The sequence below is a fragment of the Lactuca serriola genome, chromosome 4 (genome assembly GCF_051521515.1).
Source record: "Lactuca serriola cultivar US96UC23 chromosome 4, Lser_US96UC23_V15, whole genome shotgun sequence".
Taxonomy (NCBI): domain Eukaryota; kingdom Viridiplantae; phylum Streptophyta; class Magnoliopsida; order Asterales; family Asteraceae; genus Lactuca; species Lactuca serriola.
In genome coordinates this window covers 174,024,946-174,045,154 of record NC_136411.1, presented here as the reverse complement: position 1 = coordinate 174,045,154, position 20,209 = coordinate 174,024,946, and the positions used below count along the sequence as shown (strand labels likewise).

Below are 20,209 nucleotides of genomic sequence, written 5' to 3'. Positions count from 1 at the left end.
CAAAAAGCAAAAAATCAGGATTTTAATAAACTTGATAATATTCACAATATATATATTTAGTTATTAAATGAGGTTCTTAGGGTTCTTAATCTTTTGTGGTTCTCATTTGAACCACTCCCTACATATATATATATATATATATATATATATATATATATATATATATATATATATATATATGTCATAGCCCGCTAAAGAGGAAATATGGGGAGTAGCTGTACAAAGGGTTTCATAGCAAAAGATAAAGACAACACCAACTGTAGGGTCCATTAGGTGTTGCCTCTTGGGCTCGATTCATAGTCCAATTTTGTATCCGGATTGGGCCTGTCCATCCGTGATTTATTTAGTAGGGTTTAGTATTTATAGATGCTTGCATGCATCTTTGTACGTAAGATTTTAGAGTCGATTATTCACAACGAATATCTTTTATCGATTGTAACCCTAAACAGCCTCTACAGCGGAAGTTCTTTATCGAGCTCTGCTGAGGTGTGAATCTATTGAATCATTCAACATATTTTGATTCATTCTCTTGTTTGATATTTCTGTTTGCATTATTGTGATTAACCTGTTTAAGATCTAAACGATCAAAGAGTTTTTCATCTCATCAATTGGTATCAGAGCAGGAGACTGTGTAATTCATACACATCTCTTCTGTGAAAGAAGTGATTAGGGTTCATTCCGCATTCATTGATATTTATTGAGCCGTCACTCCATAATTGACGTATCTCATTAATTATTCATCTTTCCCTAATATTACATATTACAAAGTCTGATCTTATAACAGGTTAAACGATCAAGCATGGACGATTCTCAATCCAATCCCATTAACATCTCTAATAGCATCGGAACAACCACCAAGATTCCAATCCTCTACACTCAAGACTATGAAGTGTGGACGCACCACTTTGAAGATTACGTTATTGGATATGAAGATAATGGGTATCTGATATGGGAAGCTATCACATCTGTCCCTTTCGCTCATTCAAGCACTTCAAGAATCATTAAAACTCAAAAGGAGTATAATGATCTATTAAAAGATGTGAAAGACGTCGCTCAGGATGAAAAGGTGAAGTTCCAATGCAACATTAAGGCATTGAGACTAATTCGATTCGCTCTTCAATCCGACACGTTTAGATTAGTAGGTTCTTGTGGTACAGCAAAAGAAATTTGGGATCGGCTGCGAGAGCTGTACTCCACAGATGAAGATCTGGAGCACTCAATTCAGACCCTACTTCTCTCTGAATTTGGAGAGTTCAAGCAGAAGCCAGAGGTGGTTGTTACATAAACATTTGATCGGTTCAATCATCTTCTTAGCAAGATGATCAAACATGACATTGAAAGAAAGCTCATCGAACAGAAGGTCACTTTCTTAAATGGCCTAAGACCTAAATGGAGAGCAGTTGTGTCGAAGGTTAAAGTGCATGAGCAGTTCAAATCGTATTCTTTGGCAAAACTGGTGGGGATTCTAAAATCCCAGGAAAAGATTGTGTTACAAGAGAAAAGCATGGTTTCAAACTTGGGTTCTTTGGCTCTTCTGTCCAAAGGTAAGAATGCAGCAACAGAAGAAGAAGATTTGAATCTGGGAGACTACGATTTAACAGATGAAGACTATGCTATGATGATGTCAAATCCCAGAAGGTTCATTAAGAAGAAGTTCCCTACCAACAAGAACCGAAATTGGAAGGGAAGCTACAGCTCTGAAAAGGTGAAAAAGGAGCCGAAGGTTGAAGAATCAAAGAAAGAAGCGAAGGGTGAAGCTGACTCTGGTGTCAGTTGTTTTTACTGTGGTGGGAAAAATCACTACGCAAAAGATTGCGTGTTGAAAAAGATGGCAGAGAAAGATGTGGAGAAGGATGAAGAAGCAAGTCTCCTGAAAAGACTGGAGGAGATTAAGAAGAAGAAAGCTGCTACTAATCCCTCTATGAATGCTCTTGTTGTGCAGGATTCGGTAGATGATGACGACTTCGATGGCGTACAGGTGTGGTCAACCGACTCAGAAGATGATGAAATGAGAAAGCCTTCTCATGGAAAGGCTTATGTGGCGAAGAGTGGTGATGCTGGTGGAAGATGTCTGATGGTGATAGATGTATCCCAGATGAGAGGGTACAACACTGATGGTGGAAACGAAGTGGCTAAGGAGCGAGACGACGTGTGCTTTACAGCGAAGCCTCTTAGTGTGCAGATCAGTGAGCTAGATGAACTGATCAAGAAGGTACAATCCATTTTTGTTTCGTTTAAAATTCCACAAACATCATATGAAAAGGAATTAAATAACTTGAATTCAAGAATTTCAAATCTAGATAGTTGTTTAACTTAAACACGTGTCATGAATTCTAATCTAACTGACCAAATAAGCAGGGTATCATCCAAAGAGTAAGGAACGAAGGATGTGGATTGAGCAGAAAGAGTTGGAGCTGGTTAAATCTAGGGATGAAAATATCTATTTGCAAAGAGACAATCGTAAATTGTTAAAACAGAGGAATGTTTTTTGTTTAATTGCAAAAAGACTTTATACTAACATTACTCAGCTGCATTTAGACTGTGAGATAGGCCAGAAGATACATCGCATGATTTTGCCCTTCCTTGAGTTAAAGGAGGATGAAATCGATGTCGAAGCATACAACTATGAAAGTGTTGTATCTTCAGATGATGTAAATCCCACTTATATGTATGGTCTGGACAAAATGGAATCTTTTATAAAGTCCAAAGACCATAAGGACATGCTTAAGAATCTTTTGGATGAAAATGATAAGTTTAAACTCAGGGCCGAAACTATACAAAAATTTGACTCATTGAGTACCAAATTAAGTTCAGAAAATAAAATTGATGTTGAAAATGCATCTGAACTTAATGAGGACGATGACATGAGTGAAATCTCTGTAGAGGATGAGGTTGATTGTTCATAGTTTATTAGGAGCGAACCCGAAAATCACAAAAACTTGATTTCTGAAAATTCTGTGGAATTCGCTCATCTGTCTAAAAATAAGTCCCCAATCCTTAAAGAAAGGTCGTTGTATATCAAAAGGTTTGAACCACTCCAAATCAGGTTTATAAGGTCACAGGAGTAACCGAACATCAGACAGCCAAACTCACTGCCATAGTGAATGAAGATAATGCAGATGGCCGTGATGAATTTTTTTGGTCTGCACCGATAGACAACGTAGATGAAACAGTTGGTTTGTCGGAGCGAACATCATGGAAGGCCAAAGGTAGATATGTGGTAGAACCACTGAATAAACCTACCAACTTTGACGTGCCCAGTTCTAGCGGCACAAAAGAGGTTCCAGTGGAATATGTCTCCTCAACTAGCGAAAACTATTCCATGAAAAGTGAACCTGTTGCTAAGAAGCCGAAACAGAAGGCAAATATTCACAGACAACCAAAACAAGTGAAAAATCAAAAGCAGCAGAGAAATCTGAGATACAAGAAAAATCTCTCAGAGCGAAAGCAATTTTGGCGCTCCCAAAATCCTCACTATACTCACTTTGATAGAAACTCCAAGTCAAAAGGAGAAGAAAATAAGAGTAAAAGGAGCTTCGGTCAATCAGATCAAAAGAACCAGAAGAAGACTTTCGGGCCACAGGAAGAACATAACCGGAAGGATAGGTTCGGTCCCGAAAGTAACAACAACCGAAAGGCTGGTTTCGGTCCAGCAACTCACAACAACTGGAAAAACAGTTTCGGTCCATCATCAAACAACAACTGAAGGTCCAAGTTCGGTCCCTCAAATGATCACAACCGAAAGGGTCATTTCGAACCTCAAGTTAGGAAAGATTCTCATGCTAACTTCTATTCTTCTAATTCTTCTCATTCTCATTCTTCTTCTAAGCCTAATTATCGTCCTACACCAAACTCACAATCGTCGAAGGATTTGAAAGGAAAAAGGAAGATTTCCTCAGCAAATGAAGATCGAAAGCAAGCTAAAGTCCAAACGCCTGAACCTGAATCCAAAATACCTGCATCTAACTCCAATAAAATCAAAATGTTTACCATTAAGAGAAAAGATGAAACAACCTTAATAAAACGAACATATCTTGTTGATGTTTCTCTTACTATTCCTGTTTCTGTAAAAGGCTCACGAGGACCAAAGAAACTTTGGGTTCCTAAATCTGCTTAATTTTTGCAGGTTATAAGAGATGAGCAGTTCGACGAAGAATGGTACATAGACAGTGGCTGCTCACATCACATGACAGGAAGAAAGGAAGAGCTAAGGGAGTTTCGGTCACTTCAAAACGGTGGCAATGTCAAGTTTGGTAACAACTCTTATGGAACGATAAAGGGTTATGGGATGATAACCAATGGATACTTTACAATCAGGAAGGTGGCGTATGTAGAAGGATTGCAACATAACCTCATCAGTGTGTCTCAACTGGTTGGAGGTACAGGTCTCAAAGTCTCGATCGATGACGAAGGTTCAGAGATAATAGAGAAGAAATCCAACAAAGTTATTCTCAAGTCTGAACAAAAAGGTGAAATGTTCCCTCTGAATCTCAAACCAATCAAAGGGAATCCAGCCATATGTCTTTTGTCCAAAGCCCATTCAGACGAAAGTTGGTTGTGGCACCGTAGGCTCTCACACCTCAACTTCAAAGACATCAACAAGCTAGTCACAGGTGGTCATGTTCGGGGACTCCCACTGCTTAAGTTCGATCGAGAACACTTATGTGCTGCATGTGAAATGGGGAAATAAAGTCGCCAAAGTCACCCAACAATCATAAACACCAAAGTTGTTGAGCCACTTGAGTTGCTTCACATCGACTTATGTGGTCCATCATCAATCGAGAGCATTGGCGATAACAAGTACATCCTTGTTATTGTTGATGATTTCTCACGATTTACTTGGGTATTCTTTCTAAAGCACAAATCTGAGGCGACTCCCAAACTGAAGATCTTTATCAAGCAAGTCGAAGTGCAACTAAGAAAAGTCGTTCGAAACACCAGGAGCGACAATGGACTAGAATTCAAGAACAAAGAATTCGAAGATTTCTTAGCAGAAAAGGGCACCAGTCACAATTTCTCAGCCCCCTATACACCTCAACATAATGGAATTGTCGAAAGGCGAAACCGATCCCTGTGTGAGGCAGCCCGAACCATGCTGAGTTTTGCTTCCCTTCCTCTATATTTCTGGGCTGACGCTATTGCTGCAGCTTGTTTTACTCAAAACAGATCATATCTCAACAAACGTTTCTCTCTTACCCCTTATGAGATAATTAACAACAGGAAGCCGAAAGTCAAGTTCTTTCACGTGTTCGGTCCAAGGTGCTTCATCTTCAACTCCAAAGAACATCGCAACAAGTTTGATGTCAAAGTTGATGAAGGTATCTTTCTGGGATATTCTCTTACTTCAAAGGCATACAGGGTTTTGAATAAGCGTTCTAAAAGGATTGAAGAAACCTATTATGTGACGTTCAATGACAATTACGTCAAGAAGTTGAAGTCTACCGTAGAAGCAATTGGAGAGATTTTCTCTCAAATAGGTCAAGTCACAGCCTCAATCGCCAATCTCTTTGACCAGTTCATGGATCTATTTGATGAAACTGAGAAAGCTGCTCATTCTGAGGCCATGGCAGCAGACAACAAGATTGATCACCTTAAGAAGATTGTAGATGATGCAGCCAAACAAATGGGCGAAGAAGAACAAGTTCGAAATGAACCTCCCCAGAGCGGTACTTCGGTCGAGGGGGAGAATCAATTTTCTTCAAATCAACATGACTCACATATCCAGGGGGAGAATCCAATCTTTGACGCACCCGAAAGTCCTGTGGCACCCGAATGTCCGGTTGCACCCAAAAGCCTAGCTGCACCCGAAAGTTCTATGGCACCCGAAAGTCCGGTTGCACCCGAAAGCCCAACTGCACCCGAAAGTCCAGTGACAATCGAAAGTCCGGATCAGCCTGAAAGCCTAGTCGAAGAAAGAATTTTTGGTTCACATCCAAATGATTCATCATCTGTCGAGGGGGGAGAATTTTGATATGCTCTATGATGATGATGTTCAATCAGAGTTGGAAGAAATGGTAAATGCTGAATTGGATCCATCCTACGATCCAAATTACCCTCCTCTCACCAAATGGACCAGAGATCATCCTGTATCTCAAATAGTGGGTGATGCATCAGAAAAGGTTCTAACTCGATCACAACTGAAGGCGAAACAAACTGCTCTGTTCTCCAAAGTAGAATTCTGCATGTTTAATTCTTTCATCTCCAAAATAGAACCGAAGGCCGTCAATATTGCTCTCGATCATTCTGATTGGGTTCAGGCAATGCAAGACGAACTCAATGAGTTCGAAAGAAATAAGGTCTGTAGACTCATTCCAATACCAAAAGATGCCTCAGTTGTCGGTCTCAAATGGGTGTTCAGAAACAAAATAGACAAAGAGGGAAACGTTATCCGGAATAAGGCTCGGCTAGTGGTGAAAGGATATTACCAGGAAGAAGGAATCGATTACGAAGAGACATTCGCTCCGGTGGAAAGGCTGGAATCCGTTCGAATATTTCTTGCCTTTGCTGCACACAAGAACTTTGAGGTCTACCAGATGGATGTGAAGTGCGCCTTTCTGAATGGGGAACTTGAAGAAACCGTGTACGTGGAGCAACCTCCTGGTTTTGTGAATGAAAAGCATCCAGATCATTGCTACATCTTAGATAAGGCTGTTTATGGTCTGAAACAAGCACCTAGGGCATGGTATGAAACATTAACTAAGTTTTTAAAGATGTCTAAATTTAAACAAGGTTCGGTTGACCCAACCTTCTTTCGTAAAAAAGAAGGTAACCACCTTATGATTGTTCAAATCTATGTCGATGACATCATCTTTGGCTTAACGAATCCTAGCCTAACAGCTGAATTCAGAAAATTGATGGATACTAAATTTGAAATGAGCTCAATGGGTCCGATTAATTTTTTCCTTGGTTTAAATATTAGACAGGGACCCGAAGGCATCTTTATCAACCAGGAAGCATATACGAAGACTCTCCTTGCCAAATTCGGCATGATGGGAGACTCAAAGGTCAAAGTCCCTATGGCGTTCGGTACCAAGCTCACACCATCTTTGGAAAAACCGGCAGTCGACATAACGCTATATCGCCAAATGATCGGTTCCCTGATGTACCTCACAGCTAGCAGGCCCGATATAATGTTTTCAGTATGCTATTGTGTCAGGTTCCAAGCAAATCCTCGTGAACCACACATGCTGGCAGTGAATAATATATTTTGATATTTGAAGCGAACCACCTCTCTCGGTCTCTAGTATCCCTAAAACTCAGGTTTCTTCGTTCAAGCCTACTCAGATGCAGACCTGGGAGGATGTGGTCTAGACCGGAAAAGCACTACAGGAGGCTGTCAATTCCTCGATGGGAAGTTGGTAAGCTGGCAATCTAAGAAACAAACATGTGTTTCTCTGTCTACAGCCGAAGCAGAGTACATTGCATCCACCTCCTACACATCTCAAGTGATTTGGATCCAAAGCCAACTCCGGGATTATGGACTCAATATGAAAAAGATCCCACTATATTGCGACTCAGAAAGTGCAATTAGGATCTGTCATAACCCAGTGCAACATTCCAAGACAAAGCATATAGCACTGAGGTATCACTTTATTAAGGATCATGTGGAAGATGGAAACGTAGAAATTCACTTTGTTCGAACCAATGATCAACTGGCCGACATCTTCACCAAATCCCTTCCTGAAGCAAGTTTCAATAAAATCCTACATGGCCTAGGTATGATGGAATCGGAGTCAATACCAAAAACACCTTCTCAAATCTCAAAGTTGGAAGCGAAATGAACCGAACGCTCAGTCTGTTTCGGGTTCGGTTCACACAGGAACCGAAATGAACCGAACGCTTGGTCAATTTCAGGTTCGGTCCCACTGCACTTATTTTCGCTTGTCTCAAAAAGGTAATATCGTTGGTTGTATACTTTTGTACAATTGTTTTCCAAAAATCCAAAAATATTTTTTTGAAGGAACCAAAATGAACCGAGCGTTCGGTCTATTTCGGGTTCGGTTCAATTTTTTTTTTCCTTTCAGTTTGGTTTGTTTTGTTTTTCTCTTTACAAAAATATCAAAAATTCCAAAAATATTTTCTTTCTTTTTGTCTCTACTTCTGATTATGTTAACAGTTTATGGAATATCGATGGGGCAGGTATCATTCTCACACTTGCTAAGTGTCCCTAGAAGCATGCTGCTGCATGTTGTCCAAAGCCTCAACTGATTTTGAATAAAGCCTTATTGACTCGGTATACACAAACCTTGTCTTCCCAATTAGGCTGCTACATTTATTCTAATCATAAGCTACCTTACTCTTTTCTCATATGAGTTAAGAGTTTTCTTCTTGGTCACTATCTTTATAGCAGAGGTACTTTGGTTTCCTTACACCACCTCAAACATTTTTCTCCATCATATTCACTCCATACATGTAACCCTTGAGACTCTCAGAAATTACCACTGAGGTTTATGGTTACACAATCTCTATGTTTGTGATCTTAGCTTCGTGTCACTATGTTCTAAGTGAAACCCACAATTCAATACCCACTATGCTTTGACGGTGAACAATTAAATTTGCTCTAGCTTTCACTCATGAATTAACGAATCCACCCAAGTGGTTGTACCATGAAATCTCTATTTTCCTTTTGTGTGATTCTTATGAAATTGTTACATACCATAACATTTCTTCCCATAGAATCCAGTTTTAAATTTTCTTGAGATTTCACACCAAGCATTTCCAACAAGTCACTAAAATACGATCCAAACCTACTTGTTCGACAGACCACATTGGTCTCACAAGTACTTCATTCGGTTTCTATCTTATGTCAAGATCTAGAATTCTGAACTGATGCGAAATCCACCTCTCTAAGCCTCATTAAAAGATGCCTTTCAACACTTCTTAACAAGTGCTTGATCGTAATTCAACGGGAAACCACACAAACATTTTCAAGTCTCTCTTGACCTTGAAGGAAGAGATTCGTGACCGGGATCCACTGTTTCGTGTCTATATTGACATCACAATTTCCCACATATATGTTGCTTTATTTCTTTATCTTTGACACTCTATGCACAAAAATCTTTTTGATTTTCCAAAAGTTTGGTTTGGTTCACTACCAACTATTCTTATAGCTCTGGTCTTTAATGCTAAATTCTCAACGGGATGCTATGGTTTACCTACGTGTTTGCTTTTTATTTAGTGAAGATAGCTCATTTTAAGGATAAGATGATGACTCAGCCGGGAGACTAAAGGTTTCAGGAATTCAAAAAGGTATTTGATGGGAAGCGTGCAAGATGGAAACGTTTTTCTCTCTCATGCGTAATCATAGGAGTTGCTAACTGTCACGCGTCAATCAACTCAGGAACTGATTCATTTTTCAAGAAGATTTGGGGGCAGATTTTTCTCTCACCTCTACACACGGTATAAAGGGTAAACCCTAAGTTCTTTTACCTCTTTACCGCACCCAATTTTCTGAGAGCAAACAAAGACGCTTTTCTACCATTGTTCATCTCCTTCTTCAAAGAACTCATCAATGGCGGATTCCTCCTCTGTTCATGAAACCTCCCATATTCTCCCCATCCGACCTCAGCAAAGCTTGGTCATTGATCTCACCCCATATTCATACGATGCCTTCATGTACCCTATAGTGGAGTGTCTTAAACACTCTCCACTAGTTCTCGCACTGACCAAGGTCGAAATCGTACCTATGGAGTGTTTATCCCAGATTTTCTCTACTGCCCACTATGACAAGTCTGTTGATCGCATTTTCTTCGACATTCTTGATACCGAAACCTCCATCTCAAAACAACGATTCTGATTGCTTCTAGGATTTGAACCTGATGAGTCGAGGGTTAACCCTGAGTCGATTTCTGTGGGACAATTATTCTCCATGTTTTACAACATGGGTTACACTGAAATCCTGACCACCGTCACGAAGTTCAAGAAATCGTGTCTTCCTCCTCAGTGGAATGGCTTCTTCACGATACTGTTCAAGGGTCTATCAGAGAGAAGTGCAGGTTCTGATGGGGCAAGTCGTCTGTTCATGACGATTCTCTATGGGTTGTACACTGGTGTCAACCTCGACTATGGATCAGTTTTATGGCAGTAGTTAATCCAAAGTCTTGCCTCTACTTCTCGCCATTCTGAAATTTCATATGCAAGGTTCTGGACGCTCGTCACCAAATGGGCTATGTACAAGTACCACGTCCCCATTGTGGCTACATCTTCACTCTCATCTACTGGCGTCTTCCACACTACGAAGATAATTGTGACGGATCCTTCCAAGCTCCAATTTGTGGGTTCTATTCCAGAATCAATGTATGCATGTGTTACAGGGGAGAGCCGCATCATCAAGACCTACAAGGAGTTTCTTCCTTCGGGTCCCAGAGAGTTCACTTTAGAGATGATTCAGTCAATCCATGACGCTGACAAGCCTGCTCCCAGGGGCAAGAAACTAGAAAAGGGGAAAGACAAGAAGGTGGTCAAAGGGGCGAAAGGCCCTTCTCTTAAGAAGAGAAAACCCACGAAGGCAGCCCAATCACCTCCACCAAAGAAGAGGAAAACCCAGCCCAGACGAAAACTCATTCTTGCCTCTTCCTCTAGTGAATCAGAGGATGAGAGTTCAGACTCAGAGGAGTCGTTTCGTGGTGACACTCCTCCCCGTTCGCCTTCACCTGAGGTACCAGTTTCAGCCAAACCTATCTCTCCTCCCCCAATCATTATCTCTATTTCCATTCCCCCCATAACCTCCACTACTCAAATTCCACCCACTTCTATTCCTGTACCACCTCCCATTTTCTCAGACGCTACAACAACAACAACCACTAGAGTTCGAACCAACGTATCTGATACGAGGGCTCGTACTTCAGCACCCAAACCTACACTTGCAACCGAACATACTTCTACACCCGAACCTACTACCACAACCGAACCTCCAGCTTCGCCTTCATCTCCAAATCACTCCGCAGATACCGAGACTTTTCTTGGAGGGGAAGACATGACCTTTGATTTTGTCTACTACAGTCCCTACCAGGTTCAAAGTGATGATGACGATGATGCTCCTATCACCAAAAAGCACATCAAGGAACTTCATGAGAAAATTGATAGTCTCATCGCTTCCTCCTCCTCCTCTCGTTCCAATATCTCAGAGGCTGCCATTCAGGGGCTGGTTGATTCTTTCACCAAGGCACATGAAGCCTCTATCAACTCCGCCACTGCTGCTATAGAGGCATCTACAAAGGCCTGTGCTGCTGCGACCGAAAAAGTCAAAAAACTATTTCACGATGCTAACAGTCTTTTACAATCTTTACAGGGGGCCGCTGAATCTAATGCAGCGAAGGTCGATTCCATGGTTGAGAAGCTGGCTACTACATTCGCATCAGAACAACAATTCTTTGCCGGTCTTCGTCAGACTATTGAAGCTGACAATAAATCTTTTTAGGCAGCTATTGAGGAGCGATTGACCAAGCTCCAAGAAGACCTTGCTTCGGAGAACTCAGTGATGGATGCGCTTGCTCGTAAAACCACTACTCTAAAGGTCAAGAGTCTTCAGCTTTCCCAATCAGAAAAGGAGGTTGCTTCTCTTCGATCTGAGCGAGTGGTCATTTCAAGTTGTGCTTTGGATGTCCACGGCGCCCTCTCCAACATTATTGAAGCACACGACCCAATCCTCAACTACTCAGTGAGGCGAACTCTCGCTGAGAAGCTTGCTCCTGCCCTTGCCCTGCTTAGCAAAATTGAGGGGCTTCCTGAGTTCGCGGCCCAAGGGGGAGAAGAGGTTTCAAAGGGCGAAAATCAATCTCAACTGCCTCCTATTTCTACATCAGCTTCAACTAAAGCAACCGAACCTCCAACAACTGGTCAGGCTTCAGGTTCGGGTGCTCAGGATAAAGGGAAAAAGGTTCTTGGTGACAGTGATGGTGATGATGACAAAGAGACCATTGCTGATCTCTTGAAGAAACAGGCCAGGGATAAAGATTCTGACATGAGTGCTCGGATTGCTAGAGAGGCAGAAGCGAACGAAAGGAAGATGAAGGAGGCTCATGATCTCCTTGAAAGTCGAAAAACCCTATTCCCTCCATGGACTCTCGAGAAGCTTATCAAAGAAGCTATCGATACCCCCAACATCCTCTGGCTTGAACCGGTGATTTCCTTGGACAAGGTTAATTCTGTCGACTCTCAGTTCGACATGCCCTTGACCCGAAAGGCCTTCATTTTTCATACATTTTCCCACGTTGCTGATGTCCCTCATCCTCACCCGAAAGTCGATAGGGAGCTTGTTGAATTCTATCTGAGGTCTGCTCAGCCTCAGTATCAGACGTGGAGTACGCAAAATATCATCAACGTTCGGGTCCTCAAACCCTTTCGGGAGGGTAACTTCACTAATGTTAGGTTCAAAGTGTTGAGGGGGTCAGCTAAAACCGAACATGCCATTTCACTCGCTGATCTTCCTAACATGAATCCACATGATTGGATCATCCTGCATAACATCCTCCTCACCAATGAAGCTGAATATGGGCCGATCATAGATCACTTCAAAAGGATGTTGGTTTGCTACATCATGGAGGTTGCCAAGATGGATAAGGAGATTGCAAGTGTCTTCAAGAAGAAGCCCACCATCTCCCCAGTTGGTTCTGCAAGCGATTTGAATAAAATGCAGATGGGGAGGATCAATCCAAAGCGGAACTCAGTCATGTTCACCAGGAATGAAGGCCAAAAATGCCTGTTCGCCTTGGCTGACAAGCATCTATATACCACTTCGTGCTTGGAACATGTTCTGGGGATCATTAATCGTTGCAAGCAGAATTCTGAAGATGACAAGAAGTATTTTGATGATATGATCCAGTGGTATATTCGTTTCAGACAAACCATTCTTGCCATCATTCCTCGTTTGTTCGATACCACGAAGAAAGTTCCTGCAACTGGACCCAGCAAGCCTAAGTAGAGTCTCCCTCCAATTGACGCAAAGGGGGGGATTGTAGGGTCCATTAGGTGTTGCGTCTTGGGCTCGGTTCATAGTCCACTTTTTTATCCGGATTGGGCCTGTCCATCCGTGATTTATTTAGTAGGGTTTAGTATTTATAGATGTTTGCATGCATCTTTGTACGTAAGATTTTAGAGTCGATTATTCACAGCGGATATCTTTTATCGATTGTAACCCTAAACAACCTCTACAGCGGAAGTTCTTTATCGAGCTCTGCTGAGGCGTGAATCTATTGAATCATTCAAGATATTTTGATTCATTCTCTTGTTTGATATTTCTGTTTGCATTATTGTGATTAACCTGTTTAAGATCTAAACGATCAAAGAGTTTTTCATCTCATCACCAACCATAGTATTAAAAGCATTACAAATTTACAATGGGTTTGATTCATGTGAGACAGCAACCATATATATAGGGTTTGATTCATGTGAGACGGCCTAATTTTGTGAGACCGTGAGACGCAATCCTAGCCACTTATTTATTAGATTAAAATAAAACATTTTTAAAATGCAAAATAATTGAAATTTTTTTTTCCAATATTATTTTCGGAATATATATTTGCCAAAAAAAAAAATAAAAAAAAAATACCAAAAATAAAAAATAAAAAATATATACAAAAAAAATACATTTTTTACATATTTTAGTAGAATATTTAGAATATTCTACATATCTGGCAAATGTAGTAGAATATTCTAAACATTCTAAAAATCATATTACAATATATACAGTGTAATATTATATTAGAATACTTTACGTATTTAAAAAAAAATGGTAATTTTTTTATTTATTATTTTATATTTATTTTTTTTAGTTAAATAAAGTTCCGAAAATACTAATTAAAAAGGAATTTGTAACATCCTATTTCATATCGTTTTGAGATTCAAGGCTCGTGGGCCGTAATCTGAGTATGAGAGGGTTTTGAGGTCTTGAAGGAGAAGGGTTTAGGCCCTTCTTGGATATGGATATGGTGGGTTGTGTGATAAAAGGGTTCGAGTTGTGCTTTAGACCCCTAGGGTATCGGTAAAGTGTTGGTTCGGGCCTTTATTGAATTTTGGAATCAAGTTGAGTGGATTTCAGGAAAAATAAGGTTGATAGAAATGTAGGGGCTTCTCGTTACCTTTTCGTGGATATAAAGAACGTCAAAAACGGAGTTATAACGAAAGTTATTACCATTTGAAGTTACGAGGGTTTTGGGCCGAACCGGGTACGCGGGGCATACCAGATGGGAACGCATGGCGTTCAAGGGAAAAGTGACGCGGGCCAAGATGTGAACGCAGGGCGTTCCCCAAGGGAACGCAGGGCGTTCGCTGAGCTGTTTCAAAGACTCGTTTTTAGGGTTTGGCCCCTTTATAAGCTTCATTATGTCCCCAAACATCTTCCATTCTTCAGCCTCCATCCCCTCCAACCCTAAGAACGAAACATTAGCCTCCATTTGAGTGGTTCTTGAACTTTTTGGTGAATAAGAGGGTTTTGGTGCTTATTGTGGAAGAAGGAGTTTCTTGAGGAAGCATTGCTTGGCTTGGAGATTATGGATGTAAGCCCTAATCATATGGATCTACCTCTAGAAAGTATAAAGTTTGAATCTTGGTGGCTTTCTCATATGGATCTAGTTGGGTTATTACTCCTTATGTTTGGCCCTTGAAGAAGAAGGAACTTGGTGATCAAGCTATGGATGGGGTAAAACTTCTAGATCCAGAACCTTCATTAATTTTGCAAATTTCTAGAGGTATCAAGTTTCCATCTTGGTGAATCATGTGTTTGATCTAGCTAGTTGTGGGTTTTATGTGCTTTTTGTCCCAAAGCTTTGGTCTTTATGAGTATGGGCTACTCTAGACCATTTAAGTTGTCTTTTCTGGGGTATTTGAGTGTTCTAAGTCATAAAAATGTGATATTGGTCCATTCCTTCTATCCATGCAAAGGATTATGAAGTTTGGGTTTTTGTGTTAAAAGATTGGGTTTGGGTTTTAGAACATTTAGCCATGCCAAGGCATAAAGTTGGGAACTTTATGTTAAGAAATGCCTTCTTGGACCAGATCTGAGTATTGGGTGAAAGAACTTAATGGATTAAGTCATTAAAATAAGAATTGGAGTTTCGCCGGGAACGCCGTGCGTAATCTCTCGGAACGCAGCGCGTTCCGGCCTGAGTCCCTGTCAGAGATTCGGCGACGAACGACGTGCGTTCCGCTCATGAGCGCCGCACGTTCGTCTGATCAGTAGAGTTGCGGGCTTTGGACTTTTTCGTAAATAAATTTAGTTTGAGACTTTTTCGTAAATTAAGGTGAAATATTAGGACTTTTCCAAAGATTTCCCTATTTTGAAGTTCACTAAAAACAAAACAAAGTTCATATTGCAAAAGAGCTAACCAATACGAGAATGAAATTCTAGAATAAAATTATCGGTATATATATATATATATATATATATATATATATATATATATATATATATATATATAGGGCTCAGTTATTGTGAGAACTAAAAAAACGTATGAACTTGTGAATTTATAATCAACTCATTATTTTTCAACACCAATAACACCGATCTTCTCAAAATGGTGCATCTAAGTCATATCTAGACTTAAAAAAAAGATTCGACAATTTATTTTTTATTATTTTTTTTAAATTTGTATGTGTATAAATCAACAATTGTACAGACTGCTGATGAACACAATCAACAGTTATATGGACTGTGGATATGGACAATCAACAACCATATGAACTGCTGATAACGGTTGATTATGCTTATAAGTAGCCTATACAACTGCTGATTTTGCTCATCAGTCATAAAAAAAGTAAAAAAATAATTAAATAATAGCAAAAAAAAAAAATTTGAGCCTAGATATGACTTTGATGCACCATTTGAAGAAGATTAATGTTTTTGATGTTGAAAAATGATAAGTTGATTATGAATTCATAAGTTCTAACAAATCTTTTGTTCTTTCCCTGCCTCTCTTTCTTTCTTTTTTCTCTCTCTCTCTTTCTCTCTCTCTCTCTCTCTCTCTCTCTCTCTCTATATATATATATATATATATATATATATATATATATATATATATATATATATATATATATATATATAAATATATTATTTTTGTCTGTTTGAAATTTTAAAGAACATAATATGAACACAAATAATAAATAATGTAATTTGGTAAACCGTCGAACATGACAAAGAAATTCATCAATTTACTTATTTGTGTTTGTTTGGTTGTTTGGTTTATCTTAATACATCAAACATGATTCATTTTGTTTACAACCCTATTTATGTTCAGTTTTTTGAGACCATTATTGACATCCATGGTAAGATATATCCTTACTAACAAGACAGTAATCTTGTAAAGATACAAAACTAGAAACATTATGATTTAGGAGATAATTTTAAACATAGGTGCAAAACATGCCTTCTAGGTGCAAAGCATACTTGCTTTTGTACACCTTTTTATTAATAAAAAAAGTCAAATTATTCCTTTTATCCCTTACTTGCAAAGTGATACGAGAATTTGACGAGGCGGCGTTACTAGTGGTCGTCGGCTGTGAAGAACCATTAAATTATTAACAAGCATAACATCACCTTTCTTCCAAGGTATCGCAACACACTCTTCTTCCATGATTCTCAAACAATCTTGCATGACAGTATCCGATAAAGGTTCACCATTTGCTAGCTTAGTAGATATATTCACATCACAGTGTTGAGGATCTCTAGGGTCATTGTAACCAACTACCATACTATTGAACCAAGTTTTACGTTGGTTTTCCTTATCGAATCTTATTGCTGGCATCGGACCTGTAATAGATTTTGCAGTATTCCCTATCCATTCTAGCTTTGTGCCTTGCTTTTCCGCTCTTTCCTCTGCGACATTCTTGTCATTGGTCATGTATGTCGACTTCCAACCTCTACCAGCATATAATGATGGATGATCCTCATCGCTCATTAGTTTTGTATACGTTAATCCATGCTCCTCCAGTTTAGCAACAAACTCCGGGTGCTTTTCTTTCATCTTTTCATATACGATATGACTCAAAACAATTGGAGTTTCTCCCCCGCTTCCTGGTTCTTCTTCACAAAAGAAAAATAACTTGGATGGGAAGTCTGAAAGCTGTTGGCAGATACATATACATCAAATCAAAAAAACTATATTACCTTAAAATTACTATAATAGTATATCTCTAATACTATATGGTTTTAATTACGAACCCAAAATAGCTAGCTTGTGGATCCACCATGATAGAATCATATAATGGACCGATACTCATAATCTAACAATTAAACTTATCAGAAAAGATTGTGAAATCAGTTCGATAGAGATATGTAGAGAATAAATTAAGGAATTTACATAAGACATCTCGTGATGGAAAGGTATTTTTATCTCTGGAGGTCTTGAATCCACAGTCATAATCCTGCCGATGACATTGGAGCGTAAGCCCCGCCCACCTATGTAGAGCTTTGGAGGGAAGTCAAAGGCTTCGACGACGTCATTGAAGTCAGAAGGCGTGATAACAGGGAAGCCTCGGAAGAGAATAACGCCTCTTTTCTTGACAAGAGACTCCAGTAATGGTTTTTCAGCTTTGATTGCCAACAGAAAATCGCAAAGTTTTTTCTCGACATTCAGCTTAGTCTTAGAGAGTGGGGTTAACACCATCGGGAAGAGAACCCCATCTCCGTGAGACTTTTGCTCAGGTAACCGGACTTCTATAAAGAATCTTCCGGTGGCCATATAATTTTGGTTGTACTTAGAGAAACAGGAAACTTTGATATAATATATATAGTAATGAATTTATGAGGTTGGTACCTATGGAGGAGGGTAATTTTGGAATTTAAAAAAAATTATTAAATGTATACTTTTATTAATTGATTTAATAGTATCCCATTTTATTATGTTGACAAGGCTAGGCCCGGCAATGGAGTGAGTTTTAGCCTGATCGATCCAAACTCTTAACAATTATTCGGGTTTGGAGCATAGTTTTTGATCCGTTTACCCGTTAATGACCCGTACCCGCTAACCCTTTTATTAAAAGGGTCGGGTATGGATCATCACCGATCCGTTCCATCTATAACCCGCCCCATATAAATTTTAGAATTATACATTTATATTTTATACTGCCTAAATTTACTTTAAATTCCAATCGAAAGTCCAAAGAGAAAAGACCAAAGACTAAACTATTTATACATAGGACTCAGAGACTCAACTTCTAGACTTTCAGTCTTCTCCCAAGATTCATGATGTCATTTCATTTATATTTCATCATGTAAACACCAATTTCATTTATAAATCAATAAATTCACTTATCAACAGGAAGAAAGTTTGTAATTGTTATTCTCTATCAATGCAATCGAGGGTCAAAAACCAATTGGAAGTAACTACAATAATGATTTTCATGTCAATCGAAAGTCTTCGAGTATATAATGTGTTTTCTAAATCAACATTTTTTTTATTTAACAAATGTGATTTAATGATTTAAGTAAAATGTGTTTGATTATTCAAAAAACATATGGGTTACGGGGCGGGTTTGGATATCTGCTGATTCGGTGAATAAGGGTATGGGTTTGAATATTCAAAACCCCGTAGGTTATGGAGCGGGTTTGGATCGGGTTTTGGAATTTGTTAACAGGGTTTGGATCACGGTCGATTCGCTCCAAAAGAACCCCATCCCCGTGAGACTTTTGCTCAGGTAATCCGACTTCTATAAAGAATCTTCCAGTGGCCATAATTTTGGTTGTACTTAGAGAAGTAAGAAACTTTGATATAATATATATAGTAATGAATTTAAGAGGTTGGTACCTATGGAGGAGGGTAATTTTGGAATTTAAAAAAAATTGTTAAATGTATACTTTTATTAATTGATTTAATAGTATCCTATTTTATTATGTTGACAAGGCACAAAAGGATAAACATAAGCAATTTAACATTATACTCTTATTAGCTAAGCAATTTAACATTATACTCTTGTCACTGTTAAGATATTTGCTTATAGCATCCTACTTTAATTGTTGTCATTAAATAATTTGTTTAATACATTCTAATTCATTGGCTAACCTTAAACCTTGGTAAATAACACTTTTCAATCTAACTATAATACGATTATCCAACACTTGAAGCAAGTCAACTAAAAATAGTTGCATAAAAGAATCGAAGTAAAATTAGTATAATCAAAGCATATCTTGTCATAGTTTCTAATTTCTCATTCTACATGCACATTGAGTTTATAAGTTATGAGAAAGGTAATCGGGTGGATTAAAGAAGGCTTCTATTCTAAAAACATGAAGGTTTCAAAATGAATACACCTGACAAAAAACGGCCTCACATACATCACAATGATCCACAGGTTTGGATCACGGTCGATTCGCTCCAAAAGAACCCCATCTCCGTGAGACTTTTGCTCAGGTAATCCGACTTCTATAAAGAATCTTCCAGTGGCCATAATTTTGGTTGTACTTAGAGAAATAAGAAACTTTGATATAATATATATAGTAATGAATTTAAGAGGTTGGTACCTATGGAGGAGGGTAATTTTGGAATTTTAAAAAAATTGTTAAATGTATACTTTTATTAATTGATTTAATAGTATCCTATTTTATTATGTTGACAAGGCACAAAAGGATAAACATAAACAATTTAACATTATACTCTTGTCACTGTTAAAATATTTGCTTATAGCATCCTACTTTAATTGTTGTCATTAAATAATTTGTTTAATACATTCTAATTCATTGGCTAACCTTAAACCTTGGTAAATAACACTTTTTCAATCTAACTATAATACGATCATCCAACACTTGAAGCAAGTCAACTAAAAATAGTTGCATAAAAGAATCGAAGTAAAATTAGTATAATCAAAGCATATCTTGTCATAGTTTCTAGTTTCTCATTCTACATGCACATTGAGTTTATAAGTTATGAGAAAGGTAATCGGGTGGCTTAAAGAAGGCTTCTATTCTAAAAACATGAAGGTTTCAAAATGAATACACCTGACAAAAAACGGCCTCACATGCATCACAATGATCCACAGGTGCTTTGATCTATTAAAATTTGCAAATATTAGGATATCGTGTGTTCGTGTTTGTGTTTATTCTAGATCACCGAAGGATTTAGGCTGGTCCCGGACTCATATCACTAATAACAAGTATTATTAGTATTATTGTTATTATCAGAAAATATTATTTTTGTTATCATCATTATTAGTATTATTTAGTAAAGGGTAACCAAAATATTTGTTAGTGACAATGTATTTTCAAACACACGTCCAGAAA

The 20,209-nt window shown here is 38.6% G+C and overlaps 1 protein-coding gene across 1 annotated transcript; it reads right to left on the bottom strand.

The window, feature by feature from the left end:
• Nucleotides 1-16,228: 16,228 nt before the first annotated feature.
• On the bottom strand, nt 16,229-17,676 carry LOC145100447 (clavaminate synthase-like protein At3g21360). The gene is made up of 2 exons (XM_079037716.1): nt 17,295-17,676; nt 16,229-17,057 (listed from the first exon to the last, which is right to left on the bottom strand). The coding sequence occupies exons 1-2, from the start codon at nt 17,673-17,675 to the stop codon at nt 16,437-16,439; spliced, it is 1,002 nt and encodes a 333-aa protein (XP_078893842.1). The 5' UTR covers nt 17,676; the 3' UTR covers nt 16,229-16,436.
• Nucleotides 17,677-20,209: the final 2,533 nt, after the last annotated feature.